This window comes from Petromyzon marinus, chromosome 1 (genome assembly GCF_048934315.1).
Source record: "Petromyzon marinus isolate PM22_M1 ecotype Great Lakes invasive population chromosome 1, UKy_Petmar_22M1.pri1.0, whole genome shotgun sequence".
NCBI lineage: Eukaryota > Metazoa > Chordata > Hyperoartia > Petromyzontiformes > Petromyzontidae > Petromyzon > Petromyzon marinus.
Window position 1 is genome coordinate 37,585,349 of NC_133667.1, and position 22,244 is coordinate 37,607,592.

At 49.4% G+C, this 22,244-nt stretch overlaps 1 protein-coding gene across 3 annotated transcripts in view; it reads left to right on the forward strand.

The window, feature by feature from the left end:
* The window catches only part of PRUNE1 (prune exopolyphosphatase 1), a 54,590-nt gene extending 44,001 nt beyond the window's left edge, over nt 1-10,589 (forward strand). For 2 of the 3 annotated variants that reach the window (XM_032952356.2, XM_032952347.2), the window contains 2 exons: nt 8,703-8,876; nt 9,381-10,589. In XM_032952356.2, coding sequence (XP_032808247.1) covers nt 8,703-8,876; nt 9,381-9,533 — 327 coding nt within the window. In that variant the 3' untranslated portion in view covers nt 9,534-10,589. The remainder of the gene's footprint in view (nt 1-8,702; nt 8,877-9,380) is intronic. The other variant, XM_032952366.2, reaches the window with a different exon arrangement.
* The last annotated feature ends 11,655 nt before the right edge of the window (nt 10,590-22,244 follow it).

The following is a 22,244-nucleotide window of genomic DNA, read 5'->3' on the forward strand; positions in this document are numbered from 1 at the left end:
GGCCGGGCGTGGTGCTGGCCACCCATCCCCTCATGTGCCGTTCCGGCCTTCATAGATGATCGCTAACAGCACTTAGCCCTTCAGTCTGATAAAGGCTACAAGGCGGATCTTTGTTGTACGTAATAATATGTTCTTTTATGTAGATGTGCGTGCATATCTGATTGTATATTAATGTCCCTGTGTATATATGTGTGTACCTGTGTGTGTGCACGCCTGAGTGTGTGTGGCAGAAGAGAGAGTGCCGCTGTCACCCTCTCTGGTAAACACGCAGTGCCGTGAGCGCGCGTGTGGCCGTACGTCATCCCTCAGCACCATTACGCCCGCAGCCCCGCCGTTGTTCCTGCCTCATTTGCATTCGCTAATTACATTCCACCATTACAAACCGTGCAGAGTTCGCCGTAATGTAAACCATAAATTATTCCTATAAAAAGCTGCTTAATTGAGACACAGCATGATACAAGGCCTCATGCTTTTAGGCTTAATTACATAACCACAACAAAAGCTGATTATCCCACTAATCTCCTGGCAAGGAACTTTTGCAAGTGTGGAAAGTTGGAAATACAAATGTGTGTTGTGAAGTTCAGTTGTACGCATGAGCATTCGTTAGCTGCTGCTGGAAAGCAGTGTCCCCGGGTGGTTGTACAGTGCTCTTGAGACGACACAGCAAGCAGCAATAGCCATATCCCGGTGCACAGCATCCACTTTGAGCATTAGTGAAATATGGAAGACGTGCAAATTGAAACACCGATTTTAATTCTATCCATAGTTTCATTGTAACCGGCCACGTAGCTCAGCGGTAGGGCGAGCGGCTTGCAATCAATCGGAATGTTGGGAGTGGGGATTTCCTTCGTCCATAATCCCGATGTAGTCGATAAAAGATATACCACTTTGTAGTGAATATCAACAACCCTTCAACCGGGACTTTAACTCACAACCTTCTGATTGTTCGCCACTTGCTCAACTGCTGAGCCTCCAAGTCGGATACAAAGAAACAAGAAATATCAATCACTGGCAAATCAACGTGGATAAACTCGCACCCACCATATGAATGTGGAATACCCACCACTGGCTCAGGGATATGAGCACCACCTCAATATTCTTTTGAGCAGGAAATCACGTTGACTTATCTATTATTTCAATGCTCTGCATGTGTGCTAGATACATTACTGCATTAAAAAAAAAACATTGAAGCATCATTGCCAATGTAAATGTTCTCCATAGTGACACTAGTGATTATTTTGTGTTGTGCATTCGTTTTGTGTCGAACTGTGACCGATATCTAACAGAGAATCCTTGCCTATGAATGTCTGACAGTTCACCAACATTAGTCCAAGCAAGCCTGACTGCTGATGAGACACTGAATGTTGAAACCGGTCCAGAGTCGGCTTGTGTTTATTTTCTTCTTTTCCGTAAGCATTTAAAGGCACAGTGCAATCCAAGGGCACAGACAGAGAAGGACGCACATATAAAAATGTACGCTGAAACAAATGGTGTAAATGTAAGGTAAGAAGAGTGATGGTGAGCGTATAAGTGGGTACTGTTTGGGTGGTGAGAGAGGAGGTCCACTGTCAGAATTTCCTGCTCCTTCTCCTGCCCTCTACCCATCCCCTACATGACCAGGACAGAGAGGCTTGGGAATAAACTTAAATATTTGTGTGGATAGTTTTACCCAGGATTAGTTCGAATGTCAAACCGGGCCCAGAGTTGGCTTGTGTATAACCAATGCTGCTGAAATTATGAACTCTCAGGACATGTGACTGATGGGATGTGTAAAAATATACTTAATCTTTTCTTGTGGAGGGACAGATATGGGAGGTAGGTGAATTGTCTGCTCATTTATTGTTGCTTATATTCTCTACTAAGATGCTGACGATTATTTAGTGGTTAATATAACGAGCGGCTTCTGAAGGTGCCCAGATTCGTGGGGCAACACTGGAGTGGCCGTGATATATGCGTGTATGTTGAATTTATTTTACACCGTACGTAGCCTACTGTGCGTGCTATTCGGAGGTGTGGGGGAAGGACAACAAACTAGACTCAAAAAGCAGTACTAAAGAAATTAGTTTTCAATTTGCTTTTAAAAGTGCATAGCTCCAGTGGCTTCCGAATATCGGAAGAATGAGCATTCCAGATGACTCCAGAAGCAAATCTGGAAGCTCGCGATGCAGTGACCGTGTTTGTTCAATGGTTACCTAAAAGCCGCTGCGAGGACGACCAGAGTTTGCGTGATGATTTATGCTCCTTGACGAGATCAGCAAGGTATTGTGGTTTATTTGTGGCAAGCACTTTGTGTGCAATGAGTGCGACCTTATAAAGTATCCGATCGGCAACCAGAAGCCAGTGCAGCTCAGCGAGGACCAGACAGACATGGTCGGATCTTGCAATACCTGTCACGAAACAAGCGAAAAAATATTGTACATGCTGCATAGGGTTGGGAGTGAGTGGCCGTGCACCAGGGAGGCCTTGGTGAGGACAGGGACCATGACAACGCTGCCTCGTGCATCACAGTCATGTCTGTTGATTCAGACACAGCCCTCACCAGTATTGCTTGTGCTTTTATCATCTTAATGATTAGTATAAATCATAAGCATTGTTTCTTTATATACAAATATTCCAAATTCCAATTCTGTTATAAAAAAAATACATTTTATTTTATTCAATTTCCGCACACCCCCGATTAGCGTGGTTGGCAAATACGGCGGGAAAGAATTTCAACATATATACATACAAACATGTAAAAGTGGATCTTTGAGAATTCCAAGTTCCACAAAGAGGTAAATACTTGGATTTATTGCTCAATATTTTTCACAAAGAATGCCACAGCCATAGTTTATGGTGGACTAAATTGTTGGTTAGGGTAGACACCAATCAAGGGCATTTACTGCATCACCCATTATTGTCATTAATGCTTGTACTATATTCTTGGTTCATTTGGTAAAGTCACACCTGATGATGATTGCGTGTGTTGCAGTCGAAACGTCGTGAGAATTTAATTGTTTTATTATTTTATTGTTTCCCTTCTACGTGACTTTACTGAAAGAACCAAGAATATGAATCCCTGCAGTCACGAAAGCTTTAAATAAATAAAAAATGCTTGTACTGTTTTGAGTCAGAGATAAAATGGGTCCGAGATCGACGCAAATCTATACATGGTATGAGCTCGTTATAACAAGCCGCGCCTAAACGACACCCGTTTATAACGAGTGGTGGTGCAGGAGCGCGCACTCTTACGTTCATTTTAATACCTCCACACGGCGATCACTAAACCTGCTCGAGTGAACAACTCTTATGTACGCATAGTAGCTCATTTTCTTCCCAGTCAGCAAGTGGTTCCTTATGATGACGAAATACTTGTGATACATAACACAAAGCAATCATGAGCATCGTTGTGGAGAATATAAATAACAAACAAGCAGACAAAACGCCTATGGTTTAGGTTTGTAAAACAGAGACAGCGTGTGGAAGCAGCGATGTGTAGGTGAGCTTTGGGGAAGGTTACCTGTGGTCAGCAACGTCCGTCTGCGCTTTAGTCTCAGTGGAGGGCTCAGTAGGTGTTCAGTAATGGACGCTAAGGTATTTAATGCCATCTTCTTCCTCGTATGGCAGGGTGATGAGCAATGTTGTATGTGACGAGCGACAAACCTGCATTCGGGCCAGTCCTTGGTTTCTACCATCTTTCATGCTTTGTTCAATGATCTTTCTTCTTCAACACAGCATTGACTTTCTGGGGTGAAGAGGCTTGAGTGCCTTAAAGAGCAGAGTAGCTATACTGTATAGGGAAGTGTTCTTCACTCATTATCAGAGGGGGGGGCAATTTCGCAGATAAGACATCAGTGTGAGGGCCACTATACAGTTAAAACCATTGGGTTTAACAGTTTGATGGGGTACATTTTGATTTAAAGCTTTCGTGACTGCAGGGATTCATATTCTTGGTTCTTTCGGTAAAGTCACGTAGAAGGGAAAGAACCAAGAATATAGTATGATGGGGTCTTTTCATATTTGTGTATTGTCGGATGCCGCACGCCAGGTGCTGCACTAAAAGCTACCAGGGGCCGCCAGTGGGCCGCGGGCCTTGCAATGAACAACACTGATATAGGGGCACCTACCCATACCAGGCAATAACGAAAAAGTGTGCTGGCTCAGTTTGTAAAAGGGGCTGACTCGTGAGCCTACATTCCATTGGCAGCAAGTCAACCCTACGCCAAATTGGCTCAAGAGCTGTGCTTTTGGGCTTGCATTTCATCCCAGGATCTCAACAGTGTTTTCTGAGCAGTTATGGATGGGAGTGTGTGGCTGTGAGCATGTGATGTTTTAATTACTGGTAGTGCATGGGAGTGTGAGTTAGGTGGTCGTGGTGGATGTAAGTGTGTGTTGTGTTAAGTAGTGGTGGATGGGATTGATTCTTGCTAAGATAGTGGTGGCGAGGCTAGGTTGGAGGAGTATTGTGTTATTGGTGGTGGATGGGAGTGAGTGTTATGTTAAATACAGTGAGGGAAAAAAAGTATTTGATCCCCTGCTGATTTTGTACGTTTGCCCACTGACAAAGAAATGCTCAGTTTATAATTTTTACGGTAAGTTTATTTGAACAGAGACAGAATAACAACAACAAAATCCAGAAAAAACGCATATCAAAAATATTATAAATTGATTTGCATTTTAATAAAGGAAATAAGTATTTGACCCCTTTGCAAACATGACTTAGTACTTAGTGGCAAAACCCTTGTTGGCAATCACAGAGGTCAGACGTTTCTTGTAGTTGGCCACCAGGTTTGCACACATCTCAGGAGGGATTTTGTCCCACTCCTCTTTGCAGATCTTCTCCAAGTCATTAAGGTTTCGAGGCTGACGATTGGCAACTCGAACCTTCATCTCCCTCCACAGATTTTCTATGGTATTAAGGTCTGGAGACTGGCTAGGCCACTCCAGGACCTTAATGTGCTTCTTCTTGAGCCACTCCTTTGTGGCCTTGGCCGTCTGTTTTGGGTCATTGTCATGCTGGAATACCCATCCACGACCCATTTTCAATGCCGTGGCTGAGGGAAGGAGGTTCTCACCCAAGTTTTGATGGTACATGGCCCCGTCCATCGTCCCTTTGATGCGGTGAAGTTGTCCTGTCCCCTTAGCAGAAAAACACCCCCAACGCATAATGTTTCCACCTCCATTATGAGACCTCCTTTGCCAGTAACAAGATATAGGAATAGGTTTTACCCTTTTAACTGGCACAAAAACTGACACCTTTATTCAAGGCATCATGTTTGCAATAGTTTTTGTGCCAGTTAAAAGGGTAAAACCTATTCCTATATCTTGTTACTGGCAAAGGAGGTCTCATAATGGAAATGCTCACCCCGAGCCCTCAATACTCTGATAGTGTGCTGTTTTTGAGTTGTACGCCTTTTGGCATCTTCTGGTCCAACACCAATGGAGACTAGGCTCTAAGAAAAGCTGTCTCGGGTGTGGACCAATCAAATTCAAGGACAGTGCATATTATTATCAGAGTTGTCTTTTTTGTTTGCATTTTGACTGCTTGTGTTGTGGTTATTGCAAACATGATGCCTTGAATAAAGGTGTCAGTTTTTGTGCCAGTTAAAAGGGTAAAACCTATTCCTATTTCCACCTCCATGTTTGACGGTGGGGATGGTGTTATTGGGGTCATAGGCAGCATTCCTCCTCCTCCAAACACGGCGAGTTGAGTTGATGCCAAAGAGCTCCATTTTGGTCTCATCTGACCACAACACTTTCACCCAGTTGTCCTCTGAATCATTCAGATGTTCATTGTCAAACTTCAGACGGGTATGTATATGTGCTTCCTTGAGCAGGGGGACCTTGCGAGTGCTGCAGGATTTCAGTCCTTCACGGCATAGTGTGTTACCAATTGTTTTCTTGGTGACTATCGTCCCAGCTGCCTTGAGATCATTGACAAGATCCTCCCGTGTAGTTCTGGGCTGATTCCCCACCGTTCTCATGATCATTGCAACTCCACGAGGTGAGATCTTGCATGGAGCCCCAGGCCGAGGGAGATTGACAGTTCTTTTGTGTTTCTTCCATTTGCGAATAATCTCACCAACTGTTGTCACCTTCTCACCAAGCTGCTTGGCAATGGTCTTGTAGCCCATTCCAGCCTTGTGTAGGTCTACAATCTTGTCCCTGACATCCTTGGAGAGCTCTTTGGTCTTGGCCATGGTGGAGAGTTTGGTATCTGATTGATTGATTGCTTCTGTGGACAGGTGTCTTTTATACAGGTAACAAGCTGAGATTAGGAGCACTCCCTTTAAGAGTGTGCTCCTAATCTCAGTTCGTTACCTGCATAAAAGACACCTGGGAGCCAGAAATCTTTCTGATTGAGAGGGGGTCAAATACTTATTTCCCTCATTAAAATGGAAATCAATTTATAACATTTTTGACATGCATTTTTCTGGATTTTTTTGTTGTTATTCTGTCTCTCACTGTTCAAATAAATCTACCATAAAAATTATAGACTGATCATTCCTTTGTCAGTGGGCAAACGTACAAAATCAGCAGGGGATCAAATACTTTTTTCCCTCACTGTAGGGGCGGTGGTGGTAGATAGGAGTTACTGTGTTATTGGTGGTGGATGGGAATGAGTGATGTTTTAGATCCTTGGTTTGCTTTTGACAGTTTGCTGGCTTTGATTTGAGGGGTGGGGGTACGGTGGGGGTGCGGTGATGGGTGTTGTTGGGTTTGGGCGGAGGTGATTCATTGGTAGCTGCTGCGACCCAGCTGGCCTGATACTGTGCTCACCCAGCCTCTTCTGCTAGGCCTACTAATCAACTTTAATGGGCTCCATTAAATTCAGAATGATGCTATGCCGGGAAAGGTTTTAATATCGTCAGTTAAAATGAAAGTTGCGCTACAGTAAAAATGACAAATTGGGTTCCTGAGGATTTAAGAAATTGAGTCAAATTAAATTAATAACGAGATTTTAACTTCCTTGAAGTAGTTTGTCATTGTCTCATTCTACATATGCATGCTGTGAGTCTCCGCTGTAGGAACGAGCATATGCTGTGCATCTCTCCGATTCACAATAAGTTTCTTTAATACCAGACGAGCACTCAGTGCTGCGGAGACGTTAAGTCATGTTGATCATTGTACTGTTATGCTGCTTAATTGGAGCATTTAGGCTGTTGATGTGAAAGTTGAGCATTGTTTTATTACAGTTATTTCTTATTTCTTTCCAGTAAATAAGTCAATATTGCAAACATATCAACTCACGATTTAATAGTGGTGTCGTTATATATAGTAACTAAAACAGTATTACATTTTATTATACAATGTTAACTGTCTTGTGGCTTTGAAACTGCCCAGGATTTGCCAAATGAGTGTTCTTGCACTTCATTGATACATTTGGAGAGGACATTTGCACGATGGTGCCGTGAGTGATCACGCAATGATTTTTCAGCCTTGTGGGTGAGGTCACCAGTTTTTCCACAGAGCAAACCCAGATATATTTCTCAGCCAGCTGGGTCTTTCTAAACTGTCAAGAATACTGTAGAAAAGTACAACACAATACTGTCTCGGTACAAATCAACTCTTGCCACCTGAACGCAGGTGCCAAGTCCTGGACTGACTGGCAACCCAAGGGACTGTCTGGGTCAAACCTGGGTCACACCTAGCCCTTGTAATTGTCTGAATGTGCATCACCCCGGTGACATCGCCTGCATGCGGGACACCTGTGAACCACGCTTGTGCCGTCGTCAGCCGCACGTGTGTTTGAATGTGTCGTCGCCGCCACGGTGCTAAGATGTTAATTCTCTCGCCTGGTATGCAGGAGGTCGTGGGTTCAATCCCGACCGTAACACCTCTATATTTGGAGTTTGCATGTTCTCGTGGTCGCATGGAATTTTCTCAAGGTTCTCTGGTTTTTCCCTCCACATTTAGAAACAGTATTTTGCTGCTATAAATGTCCGCATGATAAGCCACTTCGTTGAACTATCATTTGTGGCAAAGGTGCTTCTGAAAAATAGCTATATAGCTCAGTGGGTTTTATCTGTTAAAATAAAAATAGTTCAGTTTTAATAGTTTATAGTTTACATACTCGTGCAAGTTGAAATACTGGTTGGGGGATAAGTCAGCCCATCATCCCTCTCGGAGTGATAGAATGAGTACCACTTTGTGGGGAAATCAACAGTGGTTGTCCTGTGGATAGACTCACCCACACCATAAAATGCAGAATTTCCACCACAGGCTTCGGTCTGCAAACAGATGTTGAACACCACTTTAATAGCAATTTTAAGAGGATAGCTCTTTGACTTTGAGTTTATTTGTGAAATGCACTGGGCCTGTGAAATGTTCACAATATGCCAGACAGCTGATGTTATTCGCTTCACTTCAATTTCAAAACATAAATCGAGTTCGTTCATTCGGTCACACGCACACAACGCACGTATGCACACATGGTGTGGAATAGCACCGTTGGCGGTCGATTACCGGTGACTTTAATGAAAATTTATGGCAGGAGTGGGATACAAACGACCCACAGCCAGCACAGTGACACACAGGAAAGTCACCTGGCCCAGGATTAATAACCAGCCAAATAATAGATTGAGCTACGTGTAGGTGAGCGCACTGCGAGACGGAAGCTATGCAATGGGTGCAATCATTTTTCATTCTAATTGAGAATAGGACTTCCCCACCTCCCAAAGCTGAGCCCCCTCTCCCAACCGTCGGTTTCTCTTCTGCGACAGGAATACCTGGGGCGAGCGCAACTGGAGGAAGACTTGCGCGCTTTCTGTCAGGCCCGGGGTCCGGCTGATGGGTACGCTGCACTCGTGCTCATGGCGGTCTCCTTCCCGGAGGGGAGCCCCGTGCCCTCTCGACAGGTGGCTGTGTACAGCTGCTGTGAAGCACTGCAGGCACAGGTGTGTCTGGGTAACCGCAGATTCAAATGTAGTTTCAAGTGGAGTTAGTTTAATCAGTTGGTAACTTGAAAGGTTAGGATCTTCTCATTTGCAAGTGACCTATTTGATGTTTGCTTGATATATTTTTGTGACCAATGTCACTCTTATGACTGAGTCAAGGTCTTGGTCGCTCTAGTTCTCACCTGGTTGGGAAATATATATGTGTACATATTTCATCTGAAATTTATCTTTGAGATGGAACATTTCATTTTCAGGGGTGTCCATGTTATCCGTTCACACATACTTAGCAAACACATACTGACACATCTATAAATGTGTTAAATCTATAACATACACAGAATGCATTTATGCAATGAACATCGTACCTAAACAAATAAAATAAACATAATTAGATGGTATACATCGTTGGTTCATATATAATGCACTCTAGTTGTACATAAATTAAACTTCATATATATGTTATGATGTTTCTCTCTCACCGACTCGTGGTTTTTCTTTGTGTAGATCTGTGGGGCATTGCAGGCGGCTGATAGCCCCGACTTGCAGCTGCGTGCGATAGAGAGCATGTCCCCCGTGGTGTCCAGCTTCCAGCAAGGCACACACTCTGCTACCCGCAAACACGTGCTGCCCATCCTCGCAGGCTTCCTGGAGAGGTAGCAGCAGTCGCCGTCCCTCTGCCGCCTTGCAGGCACCGCATTGGCTCCCTCTGGTTGGGGTGGACGAGGGTTGCCACCTTGTCCAGAGAGTAAAGCCGGACAAAGTTTTACTGCCAAGTTATACCTCTTCCAGTAAATAAATCAATATTGTGAACATATCTATGCACACTTTAATACTAGTGTTATTATTATTATTTTTCTTTCTTAAAACAGTGTCAGTTTTATTATACTGTCTTGTGTTTAACCGTGATTCATAATTAGTTTATTTTGGGTTAGATCGTATTGGTATGTAAATGTTTAAATATAGCCCTCCACCACCAGAGAGCCAATTAAATTCTGTTGTAACAAGGGGGGAAATGTGCCAATCGATTTGGTTTATCAGCAAAACTGGAGGAATGTTAAAAAGTTAAATGTTTACAATTTGTATTCGACCTTTAGCTGGAGATTACAGCCAGCATAATCAGGTGTTTAATAACAGCTCAGCTTTTGAAGACCCACATCAGGAAGCTCTTTTTATGCAAGAGCTGAGCTTTTGTTAAACGCTTAATGATGCTGGGTGTAATCTCCAGCAACATGTCATGTAAGCATTATCAGCATTCTGCTTGGGTTTTTCTAGTTTTGTTGGTCAACCAAATCACTCGGCATATTTGCCCCCATGTGACAACTTGATTTGATTGGATCTGTCGGGCGGAGGGTTATAGTTAAAATTGACAATACCTACATGACCATCTAACTCAAAATAAACTAATTATAAACCATGAAAATTGGTTATGAACGTCTACCTATAAAACTAGTATTTAACTGTGTTGTCGCTTTAAAACTGCCCTGCATTTGCCGAATGAGTGGACATGGAGTTTGCTCTTGTAGTTCCATTAGTACATTGGGAGAGATTTGCACGATGGCACCGTTAGCGATCACGCAATGATTGTTCAGCCTTGTGGGTCTAGTCAGGTCGCCAGCTTTTCCACAGAGCAAACCCAGATATATTTCTCAACCAGCCTGAGACTATCTAAACTGTGCAAGATACGGTATAAAAGTAAACACATTACCACCAAAAGTGTTTGGATTCAGTATGGCTTTCCTCGGTCAATAATTACATATTACTCGCGGAAAGTACCTGGCGTTGCCCGGGCGAAAAAGACACACACACATTGACTTACACACAAAGACATCGACCCACACACGCACAAACACATCGACTTACACACACACATACACATCGACTTACACACACACATATCGACGTACACACACACATGGACTCACACACACATTGACGTACACACACACATCGACTGACACACAAAGACTCACGCACGCACACATCGACTTTCACACGCACATAGAGCCACACACGCACACACATCGACTTACACACACACAGCGACTCACACACAGAGACTCACACACACACACATATGGACTTACACACACATTGACGTACATACACACATTGACGTACATACACATGTAGTGGATTCCAGGATACGGAGACGGCAGAGTAGAGGCAGCACTCTTTATTTAAACCTTAACAAGGGTTACACTAGAAGGGGTAGCGGCCCCTTTACCCGTATAACTCAGGAACACACCCCAGGCTCTCTAGCCTAAGATCTAGGCTCCCAGTTCCTCCTGGTAGGGCTCTAAGGGAGGCTATCAGATCTGGCCCTGGTTAGGCATAGATCTTGGCACCCCACCGACCAGACCGGCCCTCAGAAGGATTCTGGTTCTGGGGCCGCACCACTGGCTTGCTGTGCCGGCCCTGAAAAGGGCAGCGGTCACAGGAGTTCCAGGGTCTCACCTAGCTGGCCTTCTTTCTTCACTGGTTGCTTCAGCCTCGGGCCCAACACTCTGCCCCGAGCTCCCTGGCTCCCCGCACTTTATACCCACAGGGGGTGGAGCCTTAGCGGACGTTGTTGTAGCCACCAAGGTGTGGGTGAACCATACCTTCCCGTGCCATGTGTTTATTCCCCATAGCACCCCTACATCACCCCCTCCCGTGGAACCCGCAGCCGTCCCGGCTGCAACAATACTCGAATAATAAACACAACAAACCCCCACCCGTGCGTGCCTCATAAGAACGAACACCCCAATAAATAACCCAACCCACCTATACAAAATTACACTATATACACATATACATTGTACCCCCCCTATCAACGCAGCAAGAAAACTTAACAGTGAACAACAAGAGTAACAAGAACCATTATTACAACAAGCGGCGCGTTTTGGCGCGAGTCCGTTTTGCGGGTCCATCGTAGGGGGAGGGCCCGGTCGGCCCGGCAGTGGGCACCGGCTGTGCAGGTGCACCGTCTTCCGTCACTCCGGGAGGGCAAATTCTGTCCCCACCGGGTGGCGCAGGCGCGCTGGAAGCCTTCACTCTTGAGGCGCCTGAAGGTGGAACAGCGAAGCATCAGGGGCAGGCGACGAAGACGCCGTCCGGGAGTCAGCGGACACATCACATGCTCGGCCCGTGTAATGTGGTGGAGGGACACGCGGCGCCACAAACGGCTTCAGATGCGAGGGGTGTACGTACCAGCGGCATTTCCCCCACTGGATACGAACGCACTGCGGCCGCATAACCTTCACAATAACCACAGGGCCCCTCCAAGGCCGCAACAATTTCGCCGAGGTCGCCAACGGCACCTGAAGGCAGTGCAGCCAGGCTTGATCGCCTGGCTTCCACGCATGTGTGCGTGACTGGCGCGATCGCAAACTCTCGTTGGCCTTCTGCCGAGAGGAAGAGTTTTGAGTCGCTGCCTCCCGCGCCTCGGTCAACCTCAGGATATTAAATTTAACGTGGTCGGCCAATTTCGATTTTCTGCTGGTTTCCGAGACGCGGAGCTGAGTCGCAATTGGTGGGTCAACGTCGCGACCGTACATCAAAAAGAACGGCGAGAAGCCGGTTGCCGCGTGAGGAGCCATTCTATAGGCGGCCAAAACCCCCGGAATGTGAAGGTCCTAATCGGTCTGGGAGTCACACACCTGGTGACACAACATAGATGTGAGCGTCCTATGCAGCCGCTCCACCATGCCATCTGTTTGTGAGTGATAGGGGGAAGTGCGAATCTTTTTCGTACCAAGAAGCGCACACACCTCGTGCAAAAGGACGCCAGAGAAGTTCTTCCCTTGGTCAGTCAGCAGCCGTTCGGGAGCACCCTTGTCGAGGACATAGCCCTGTACAAACGCCTCGGCAACGGCTGCTGCTGACTGGTTAGCGAGAGGCCATGCCATAGGCCATCGGGTGAAATATTCCACGCCAACCAGCAGGTACTTGTTACTCCTAGGGGTCGCAGGGAAGGGCCCCAATATATCGAGTGCGACGAGTTCGTTAACCCGAGAGACCGTGATAGATTGTAGCGGTGGGCAGGCGCCTTTCGCTGGTGGTTTTCATTGGGCGCACTGAGTGCATGCACCCAGGAGGTCATCCACATCCCTTGCCATACCCGGCCAGAAGAAATCCAGCTGGAGCATGGCAAGGGTCTTGTGGGTCCCCAGGTGCAAAAGCCGCTCATGTGCGGCCCAAATGGCCTTACCCCGCAAAGCGGATGGCACCACAAGCCTGTGACGGCAGGCCCTCTCATCCCAATGCATCAGGAGCCCCTGGAGCAGCCCGTACGAATCAATCCCTGCGACCCCCCGCACAGAACCCCCTGCGCGACGACGCAACGCGAGGAGGGATGCGTCCTCCATCTGGAGGCGCCCCCATTCCGCAACGGACAACCCCAGCAAGGAATCCGCATCTCCCTCCCCGACAGGACCCTCAGGCAAGGGGTCCTCAGTGGCAGCAGCGAGAACCGGGATATCTAAGGGGGGGCTATCCTCAGGCGGCTTACAATGCCCCGATCCCCTGAGACAAGCGCAATCTGAGGCGGGTGGCAGGCGAGACAGCACATCCGCATTAGTGTGCCGAGCAGCCTTCCGATATGTGGTCGTGAAATCATAATCCTGAAGGATTTCGAGCCATCGGGACAATTGCCCCAAAGGCTGCTCTACCCGCAAGGCATATTGTAATGCCGCATGGTCCGTACGGACTGTGAAATGCCGTCCGTACAGGTGTAGTGGAGTAAACGATACGCATAGGAATTGGCCACATACAGTACATACAGACAGACAAGGAGAACGGGTCACATGAGGTCGAACAGGTGGTCGAGTCACGGGTGGCGTAAACAACCCGAAGTAATTAAGGGAGTCGTGGCACGAAGGCTGTGATTGGTCGAGAGGCTGTTAGCGTTAAGTGGTGGCGTCTCGAAGTCTGACGGAGGGGATAGGTGCGAGCTGGCGGGAAAATGCCAGCGAGCCACGTGGCAATTAATTAAGGCTAATGGGAAAGGGGATAAAACGCGAGGTGATTTGAGCGCAGAGGGAGTTGTTGCTGGGGAGTTGTTGGCGAGAGGTGGAGAGATACGAAGAGGACAGCTGGCAATGTTAGGGAAGAATAGATAGAGAGCCAAACCCAAAAGACAGTAAATAGCGATAGGGAGAGTTAGCATTAGCGGAGATAGATAGAGTCACTGTGTGTGCGGAGATAGAGTCACTGTGTGTGAATAGATAGATAGAGTCACTGTGTGTGAATATATAGATAGTCACTGTGTGTGAATAGACAGACAGGACACTGTGTGTGAGGAGATAGAAGAAGAACCACTGTGTGTGGAAGGGAAGTCACTGTGTGTGAAGAGATTATCGGCGACACTGTGTGTGAAGAGATAGAGGAAGAACCACTGTGGGTGGAAGGGGATGCACGGACGATGCTGAAGTGAATCGCAGTGTCCGAGTTGGCGGAGCGCGAAGAGGAGAATTACTGTGTGTACGGAACGATGGAATAAAAGTGACGGTGGAAGAAAGACGGTTGTCGTCTGAGTGAATTCACGGCACTACACAGGTATGGGCGATACTGTTGTATAAAAAATACAATAGCCAAGAGTTCCCGACCCGTGACGCAGTATCTCTGTTCCGCCGGAGACAAAACCCTACTGCCATAAGCCACGATGCGTTCCACACCACCGATCACCTGTGAGAGCACACCCCCAATGCCCGTATTGCTGGCGTCTGTGTCAAGCAGGAAGGGTTCCGAAAAATCGGGGTAGCTCAATGGAGGGGCCCGCACGAGAGCGTCACGAAGGGAACAAAAAGCGACCCCCTCATCCTGGCCCCAGTGAAACTTCACTCCCTTCGCCGTCAGAACGTGTAAGAGCTTAGCAATGGTTGCGAAATCCGCGACGAACCGCCGGTAATTAGACACAAATCCAATGAAACTCCTGACCTCAGCCACCGAGGTGGGGGTTGGCCAGGAGCTGACACACTGCGTCTTTGCGGGATCGGTGGATATGCCCGAGCGGCTGACGATGTGCCCCAAATAGCGTACGGATTCCCGTAGCAGGTGGCACTTTTGCGGCTTAAATTTCAAATTCGCAGCGCGCATTTTGAGGAACACGGCGCGCAAGCGCAAAAGGTGTTCGTCAAATGTCTTGCTGAACACGATGACATTGTCCAGATAGATCAGACAGACGTTTTACTGTAAGCCAGCCAAAACCAGTTCCATAAGGCGCTGAAATGTCGCCGGAGCGGAGTGTAATCCCATAGGTAACCGGTTAAATTGGAATAGGCAGTGTGGTGTGCGAAACGCAGTCTTTGGCTTGGACTCATCATCCAATGGGAGTTGCCAGAATCCAGATAACAAGTCCAACGTAGAAAAAAAAACGTGCGCCAGCCAGAGCATCCAGAGATTCGTACATCTGGGGAAGTGGATACGCGTCGGCCACGGAGATCTTATTAAGGCGGCGAAAATCCACACAGAATCGCAAGGACCCATCATGCTTTTTGACAAGCACTATGGGTGCTCCCCATGGACTGGTGGAAGGGGCTATAATGTCTGCAGCCAACATGGCATCCACTGCCGATTTGACATGATCCTTTTCGGCCGGACTTAACCGAAAAGGATTCTGGCGTACCGGGGCATTGTCACCCGTGTCAATGTGGTGAGGCAATAATTTCGTGCACCCAATGTCATATTTGTGTTTACTAAAGACATCAGAAAATTCCGTCAGAAGGGTGCGTAGGCCGGAACGCTGGGAGTCGGACAGATCACTCGTGCCCGAACATAGTGCGTCCATCCAACTATCGTCCCCCTCAGAATGCGGTTGAGCCAGAGGATCGGTCCCCACATTACCCATAACCGTGTCTACCACGGGGACCGGCGTCGCGTGCGCGAGCACAGTTCCCTGAGGAACGACGGCCGTCTGTACGCCAACGTTAAGGACGAGGATAAACGGGTCATCGCTCCCCTTAACGAGCGTTTGAGCGGCCACTAGATCCAGCCCGTTTTCCTCAGCCCTCGAGGGCCCTAACAGAATTCCCTGGTCCGGAACACCGGGCGCGAAAGGCCGACGCAAGCGAAGGGGCACGAGCATTTGCGCCCCGGGAGGTACACGCACCGTCCGAGTGACGAACGCTTGTATCGACGCGCACGCTGCCCTTGAGGTGACAGGGGAAGGCAGGAATGTTACCCGTCGGCCCGAGGGAAGCTCGATGCAACCCTAATCAATTCGAATTTTAATCGGCATTTTGCCCAAAAAGTCCGCCCCCAACAAGCACGGAACCGCCAGCGAGGACGAGACTAATATCGGCCTGGAGAGTTTGATGTCGCCAATGCAAATTTGTGCTCGAATTTGGCCTATGATACCCAGCGAACCCCCGTTCGCTGCGTAACACGGAACGGTGACTGGGAGCAAGGGGCGGCTTTGAACGGGAAGAATATGATAAATCAAGTCCGACACAATGGTCGCCGAAGCTCCCGTATCGACGAGGATACGCACCTCGACCCCGTCAATGCGACCCGCGACCACGGACGAGCCTGCCGATGCAGCAACAATGCGGTTGGCCAATTCTGTCCACTGCCCCGGCCCGAGCACCCTTTCGACCCCGCCGCCACCCAACAACCCAACGGGCGTACCCCGAGGCCCGTACACCGAAACGCGCGAGGTGGGGACAGGTGTGTGCACGGGCCGAGCATGTGGGGTGCCGCGACTTGCCGGGTTGCGATGCGGAGGCCTGTAGGCTGGAGCGCCGTCTGACCGTCCCGGCTGTCGTTGACGAGGCGCCCGGCATTCTGCAGCCACGTGGCCCTTGCGGCCACAGTTGTAGCACGTGATGAGAGCCTTGGGGTGCTCCTGGCGATCCGGTGTTGTCCGAGCCGGCCTCCCTCCGGATCTCCACTCCACCGGGCGACCCGCCGCGAAGACCTCCTCAGAGGAGGGGATGGTCGGCGTCCCAGTGCACACCGCAGCTGCGCCCTTGGGGACGAGAGGTGGTCGACGCTGCGCTATCAGGTGCGCGTGGATGTGTCTTGCTGCCTGCAAGGAGCACATGTCCGCGTCGTCTTCTGCGACGATGACGATCTGTAGCTCCTGGGCCAACGCCAGGAGCTTCTCCGTCACCATTGCGTCCACCCCTTCGCCGTTCATCCGCGGGAAAGCCGCTTTTGCAAGGGCCAGGAGAGCCGTGTGATACGCCAGCGGTGGATCCTTCTGGCCTCTGCATCGCTCGTGGAAGAGTTTGCGGCAGTCCGACGGTGGCCCGTAGACTATGGTGAGGACCTGGAGCGCCGACTGTAGCATAGCGCGCATCGACCTGGGAGCTGTGATGAACGTAGCAAGGGCGTCATCGTCCAGCATGGCCGGTAGCGCACGCAATGCCTCGTTGTCCGTCCAGCCGGACATCTCTTGATGAGCGAGGAAGCGGCGTTGAAAGGCCCCCCAGTCGCTGCCGTCTGAAATGAACTCCTTCAACACCGGCAGGCATTATTGAAACGACGGCTCCGTCTCTGAGAGGTGCCGCGCGCCATTTCCGGCATCTCCGCTGGCGTTGGAGGGGCTGGGGACACCCATCGGCGGTCGCGCAGGTGATGACGATGCGCCCGCCGACCGGTCCTGACAGCGGGCGTCCGTTGGTGATGACGTCACCACCGCTGATGGCCCCCAGCGTCCACGTGGTGCTGCGACCCTCCAATCGCCGTGGCGGACACTGTCATGGTGGCAAATCCGAAATCTGGCGGCTGTGTTTCGGCGGGAATGGCCGTTGAACGGCGTTCGTCTCTCTGCCGCCTTTGCGCCCGCAGCCCCGCGCGGTTGATTTCCTCCAGCGTGGAAGCCGTGGCGTACAGCAACTCAGTCAGTCGAGCGTGAGCCGCCTGCAACCCGTCCTCCATCGGCGGCCACTCCTCCAGCGGTGGCTGCTGTTGGGGCGTCTGGAGCATCCCAGGATCGTCGGCTGCGGCCTCTGGTGCAATCCCAGGCGAGCCGTCCTCCTCCTGGGGTTCCTGTGATCGGTTTGTACTCCTTGTGTCCATTTTAAGACCACTTCTGACACCAGTTGTAGTGGATTCCAGGACACGGAGATGGCAGAGTAGAGGCAGCACTATTTATTTAAACCTTAACAAGGGTTACACTAGAAGGGGTAGCGGCCCCTTCACCCGTATAACTCAGGAACACACCCCAGGCTCTCTAGCCTAAGCTCTAGGCTCCCAGTTCCTCCTGGTAGGGCTCTAAGGGAGGCTATCAGATCTGGCCCTAGTTAGGCACAGATCTCGGCACCCCACCGACCAGACTGGCCCTTAGAAGGACTCTGGATCTGGGGCTCTGGGGCCGCACCACTGGCTTGCTGTGCCGGCCCTGAAAAGGGCAGCGGTCACAGGAGTTCCAGGGTCTCACCTAGCTGGCCTTCTTTCTTCACTGGTTGCTTCAGCCTCGGGCCCAATACTCTGCCCCAACACTCTGCCCCGAGCTCCCTGGCTCCCCGCACTTTATACCCATAGGGGGTGGAGCCTTAGCGGACGTTGTTGTAGCCACCAAGGTGTGGGTGAACCACACCTTCCCGTGCCATGTGTTTATTCCCCATAGCACCCCTACACACACATCAACTTATAAACACACACATCGACTTACACACATATCAACTCACACACACATCGACTGACACACACATCGACTGACACACACCCACATCAACTTACACACATATCGACTTGCACACACACGCATCGACTCAGAAACACACACAGATCGATGCACACACACACACACACATCAACTTACACACATAGACTCACACACACATCAACTCACACACACATGGGCTTACACACACAAACAGAGCAACTGTCACACACACGCATATGGACTCAAACACACACATCAACTCACGCACACATCGAATACACACATCGACATACACACAGTGACTCACACACACACACAGCGACTCGCACACATCGACTTACACATCGACTTAAACACACACATCGACTTACACACACACACACATGGACTTACACACATACATGGACTCACACACACATCGACGTACACACACACATCGACTCACACACACATCGACTTACGCACACACATGGACTTACGCACACACTTTGACTTACACACACACACATATGGACTCAAAACACACATCGACTCACAAACACACATCGACTTACACACACACATATATCGGCATACACACAGCGACTCATACACACACATCGACTTACACACACATCGACTTACACACACATCGACTTAAACATACACACATCGACTTAAACACACATACATAGACTCACACACACATCGAACTACACACACACATGGACTTACACACACACACACATATGGACTAACACACACACATGGACTCACACACATCGACGTACACACACATATCGACTGACACAGACTCACACACATCGACTGACACACAACAACAACAACCGCCATTCGCCACTAAGTGGCGGTGATGTCACCACGACACTTGTGCCAGGCCATGTGCACCTTTAAACACGCACATAGAGCCACACACACACATCGACTTACACACAGACATATCGACTTACACACAGCGACTCACACGCACGTGTAATGTAGTAGAACGACACGTGTGTGAGACCTCTGCTGTTCAACTGGAGCCGGTCATAAGCACACTGCCCAGGTATGGGAAACTCTCCACTCTCTCCACAACTGCCCCATCACCGATTGGGAGTTGTGGGGGTGGAGTGTCCGATGGTACAAAATACCCAGGCAGGTAGTTAGTTTTGGTGGGGCTGATGGTAAGGCCCCATCTCTTAGTGGCACGCTCCAGTCTCAGCAGCAGCGTCTCCAACTCCTCCTCTGAATGAGCAGCTATTACCAAATCATCAGCATACATAACGTGGTTGAGCAATAGGGAGCCATCCCTTGACCGCACCCGGGCATCGATCAGCCTCCCATTATATCTGTACCAAATGGAGATTCCCCGGGTACAGCTTTTGAAGGCTTCACAAACTACGTGGTCAAAATAGATGTTAAATAATGTGGGAGCCAGAGGACATCCCTGTCGCACCCCAAGGTGTACAGGGAATGGCTCTGACTCCCGGCCACGTAGTTTTACCCGGGCCCGCTCACCATCATGATGGTCCTTAATGATCGTGAGCAGAGGGTCAGGGACTCCAAAAGCACGAAGAACAACCCAGAGCCCAGGCCTACTGATGCTATCATAGGCCTTGACCAGGTCAATAAAGCAGAGATGTAGGTCTTGTTGGAATTCCCTACACCTCTGGTGTAGCAGACGGACAGAAAATATGGCATCTGTGCAGGACCGCCCTTTCCTGAAACCGCATTGGGGCTCCGCAAGCCTCTCCTCAGCGTGCCTGGCGAGGCGATGTTGAATGATCCTTGCCAGGACCTTTCCCGGCACACTGAGGAGTGAGATGACCCTGTAGTTGTTACAGCCTGTGCGGTCCCCCTTCTTAAAGAGGGGGACCACCAGGGCATCCTTCCAATCCTGCGGAACTCGTCCAGTGGTCCAGACTGTTGTTATGATGTCATATAGGGCAGTCTGTGCACAAACGCCACCCTCCCTCAGCATTTCGCTTGGGAGATCATCTCTGCCCGCTGCCTTTCCTGGTCTCAGACTTCGGATCGCCTTCAGTACTTCCTCAACAGATGGTACTTCAGCCAGCCACTCACAGGGGGTGACTTCTTCCAATATTTAAGGCACCGCAGCCTCAGCAGGGTCATCCTCACTTTGTACCACGATGTTTTCCTGGCTGAGGGATTCCCCCCCCCCCCCCTCAGGACCTCACAGAAATGCTCAGCAAATCTGCAAACCTGTTCCTGGGGGTCGGAGATTGGATCACCGTTTTTTCCCCTAATGATGGTAATAGGTGTGGCGCTGCAGGTTACTTTTTTGATGGAGTTAAATAGAGATTTGTGATCGCGGGCCACTGAGGCAGACTCCATCTCCTCAGCAACCCGTGACCACCACCCATCCTTGCAGCGCCTCACGGATCTCCGAACCTCCCAGCGAAGGCTGCGGTAAGCCTCCTCATTCTCTGACGTGGGATTCAGTTGGCCTGTCGCTTTTTCTCAACCATCCTGAACACCTCTGTCAGCCAGGGTCTCTGGGGAGGTCTGGACCGCGTACCCAAAGCAGCCATTGCAGCTGCATGAGTCACAGTCCTCAACCTCGCCCATTTACCCTCGACATGAGGAGGAGTGGGGGACAATGCCAATCCCAGCCGCAAGCGATGATTAAATTCTCGCTTGCAACTTTCATCAGATAACTGAGACCGATTCAAGAGCCGAATGGCTCACAGGGCTATAACAAATAAATCAAACTATGAAACGAAAGGCCACTTTAGGTTGGAATGGGGTCCTGGGTGTACACCCACCACCGGAGTGGAAGAATGGCAGGCGCATCTTACAGATGACTAGACGATGGTCAGAGGGCAGATCAGCTCCACAGTAGGTCCTGGTGTCAAGGACATGGGCTCGCATCCGCTGGTCCGTCACTATGTAGTCCAGCAGATGTTCTTGCTTGGACCCGGCATGCATCCATGATGTTGTGTGGATGCGCCGATGCCGGAACAGCGTGTTGGTAATTACAAGCCCATGGGCTGGACAAAAATCTTGCAGCCTCCTACCGTTGTTATTGAGCTGATCTGGCCCATGCCCTCCAATCACTCCAGACAGGTGCCAGCATCATGACCAACTCGGGCATTGAAGTCACCCAACATGATGACTCTATCCCGAGGTGCCACTTTAGCCAGCACCTGTGACAGGAGGTCATAGAAGGCATCAGACTCATCGGCTTTGCCTGCATCCCTCCACGGATGTTCGTCTTCGGTGGGGGCATAAGTAACCACGACCACCACTCCTCGCCTGCGGTTGATGGGAAGGCGAGCCCAAAGTAGCCAGGGGCTTACAGCTTCCCACACTTCTAGATTTAAAGCTTTCGTGACTGCAAGGATCCATACTCTTTGGTTCTATTCGGTAAAGTCACGTAGGTAAAAAATAAAACAACAAAAATCACGACGATTCGGCCGCAACACAAGCAGCCTTCATCAGGTGAAGGGATCAGGCTGTCTCGAGGACAGCGCTGGAGTGAAACACAGCCACGCTCAGACCGCGGACGTTTAAGCTGTGTGCGAGGAAACAAGGTGCCTTGACAAAGGAATTAGCATAAAAATTAGCATTTGATTGGCCGACTTAGCATAGAGGTGGTGTACGTGCGGGTGGGCTTGCCGTTTGGGGCGGGGGGGGGAGGGGGAGTTTACCTATTGATGGTGTGAAAAGGGAATTTTTAAGAGCTGCGAAAGTTTGGGGTACCACTACTTGAAAAATATACTGTACCATTGAAAATTAGTTGAATGTTTAGTTCGATTTAGAACATCTTTCCAATGGTT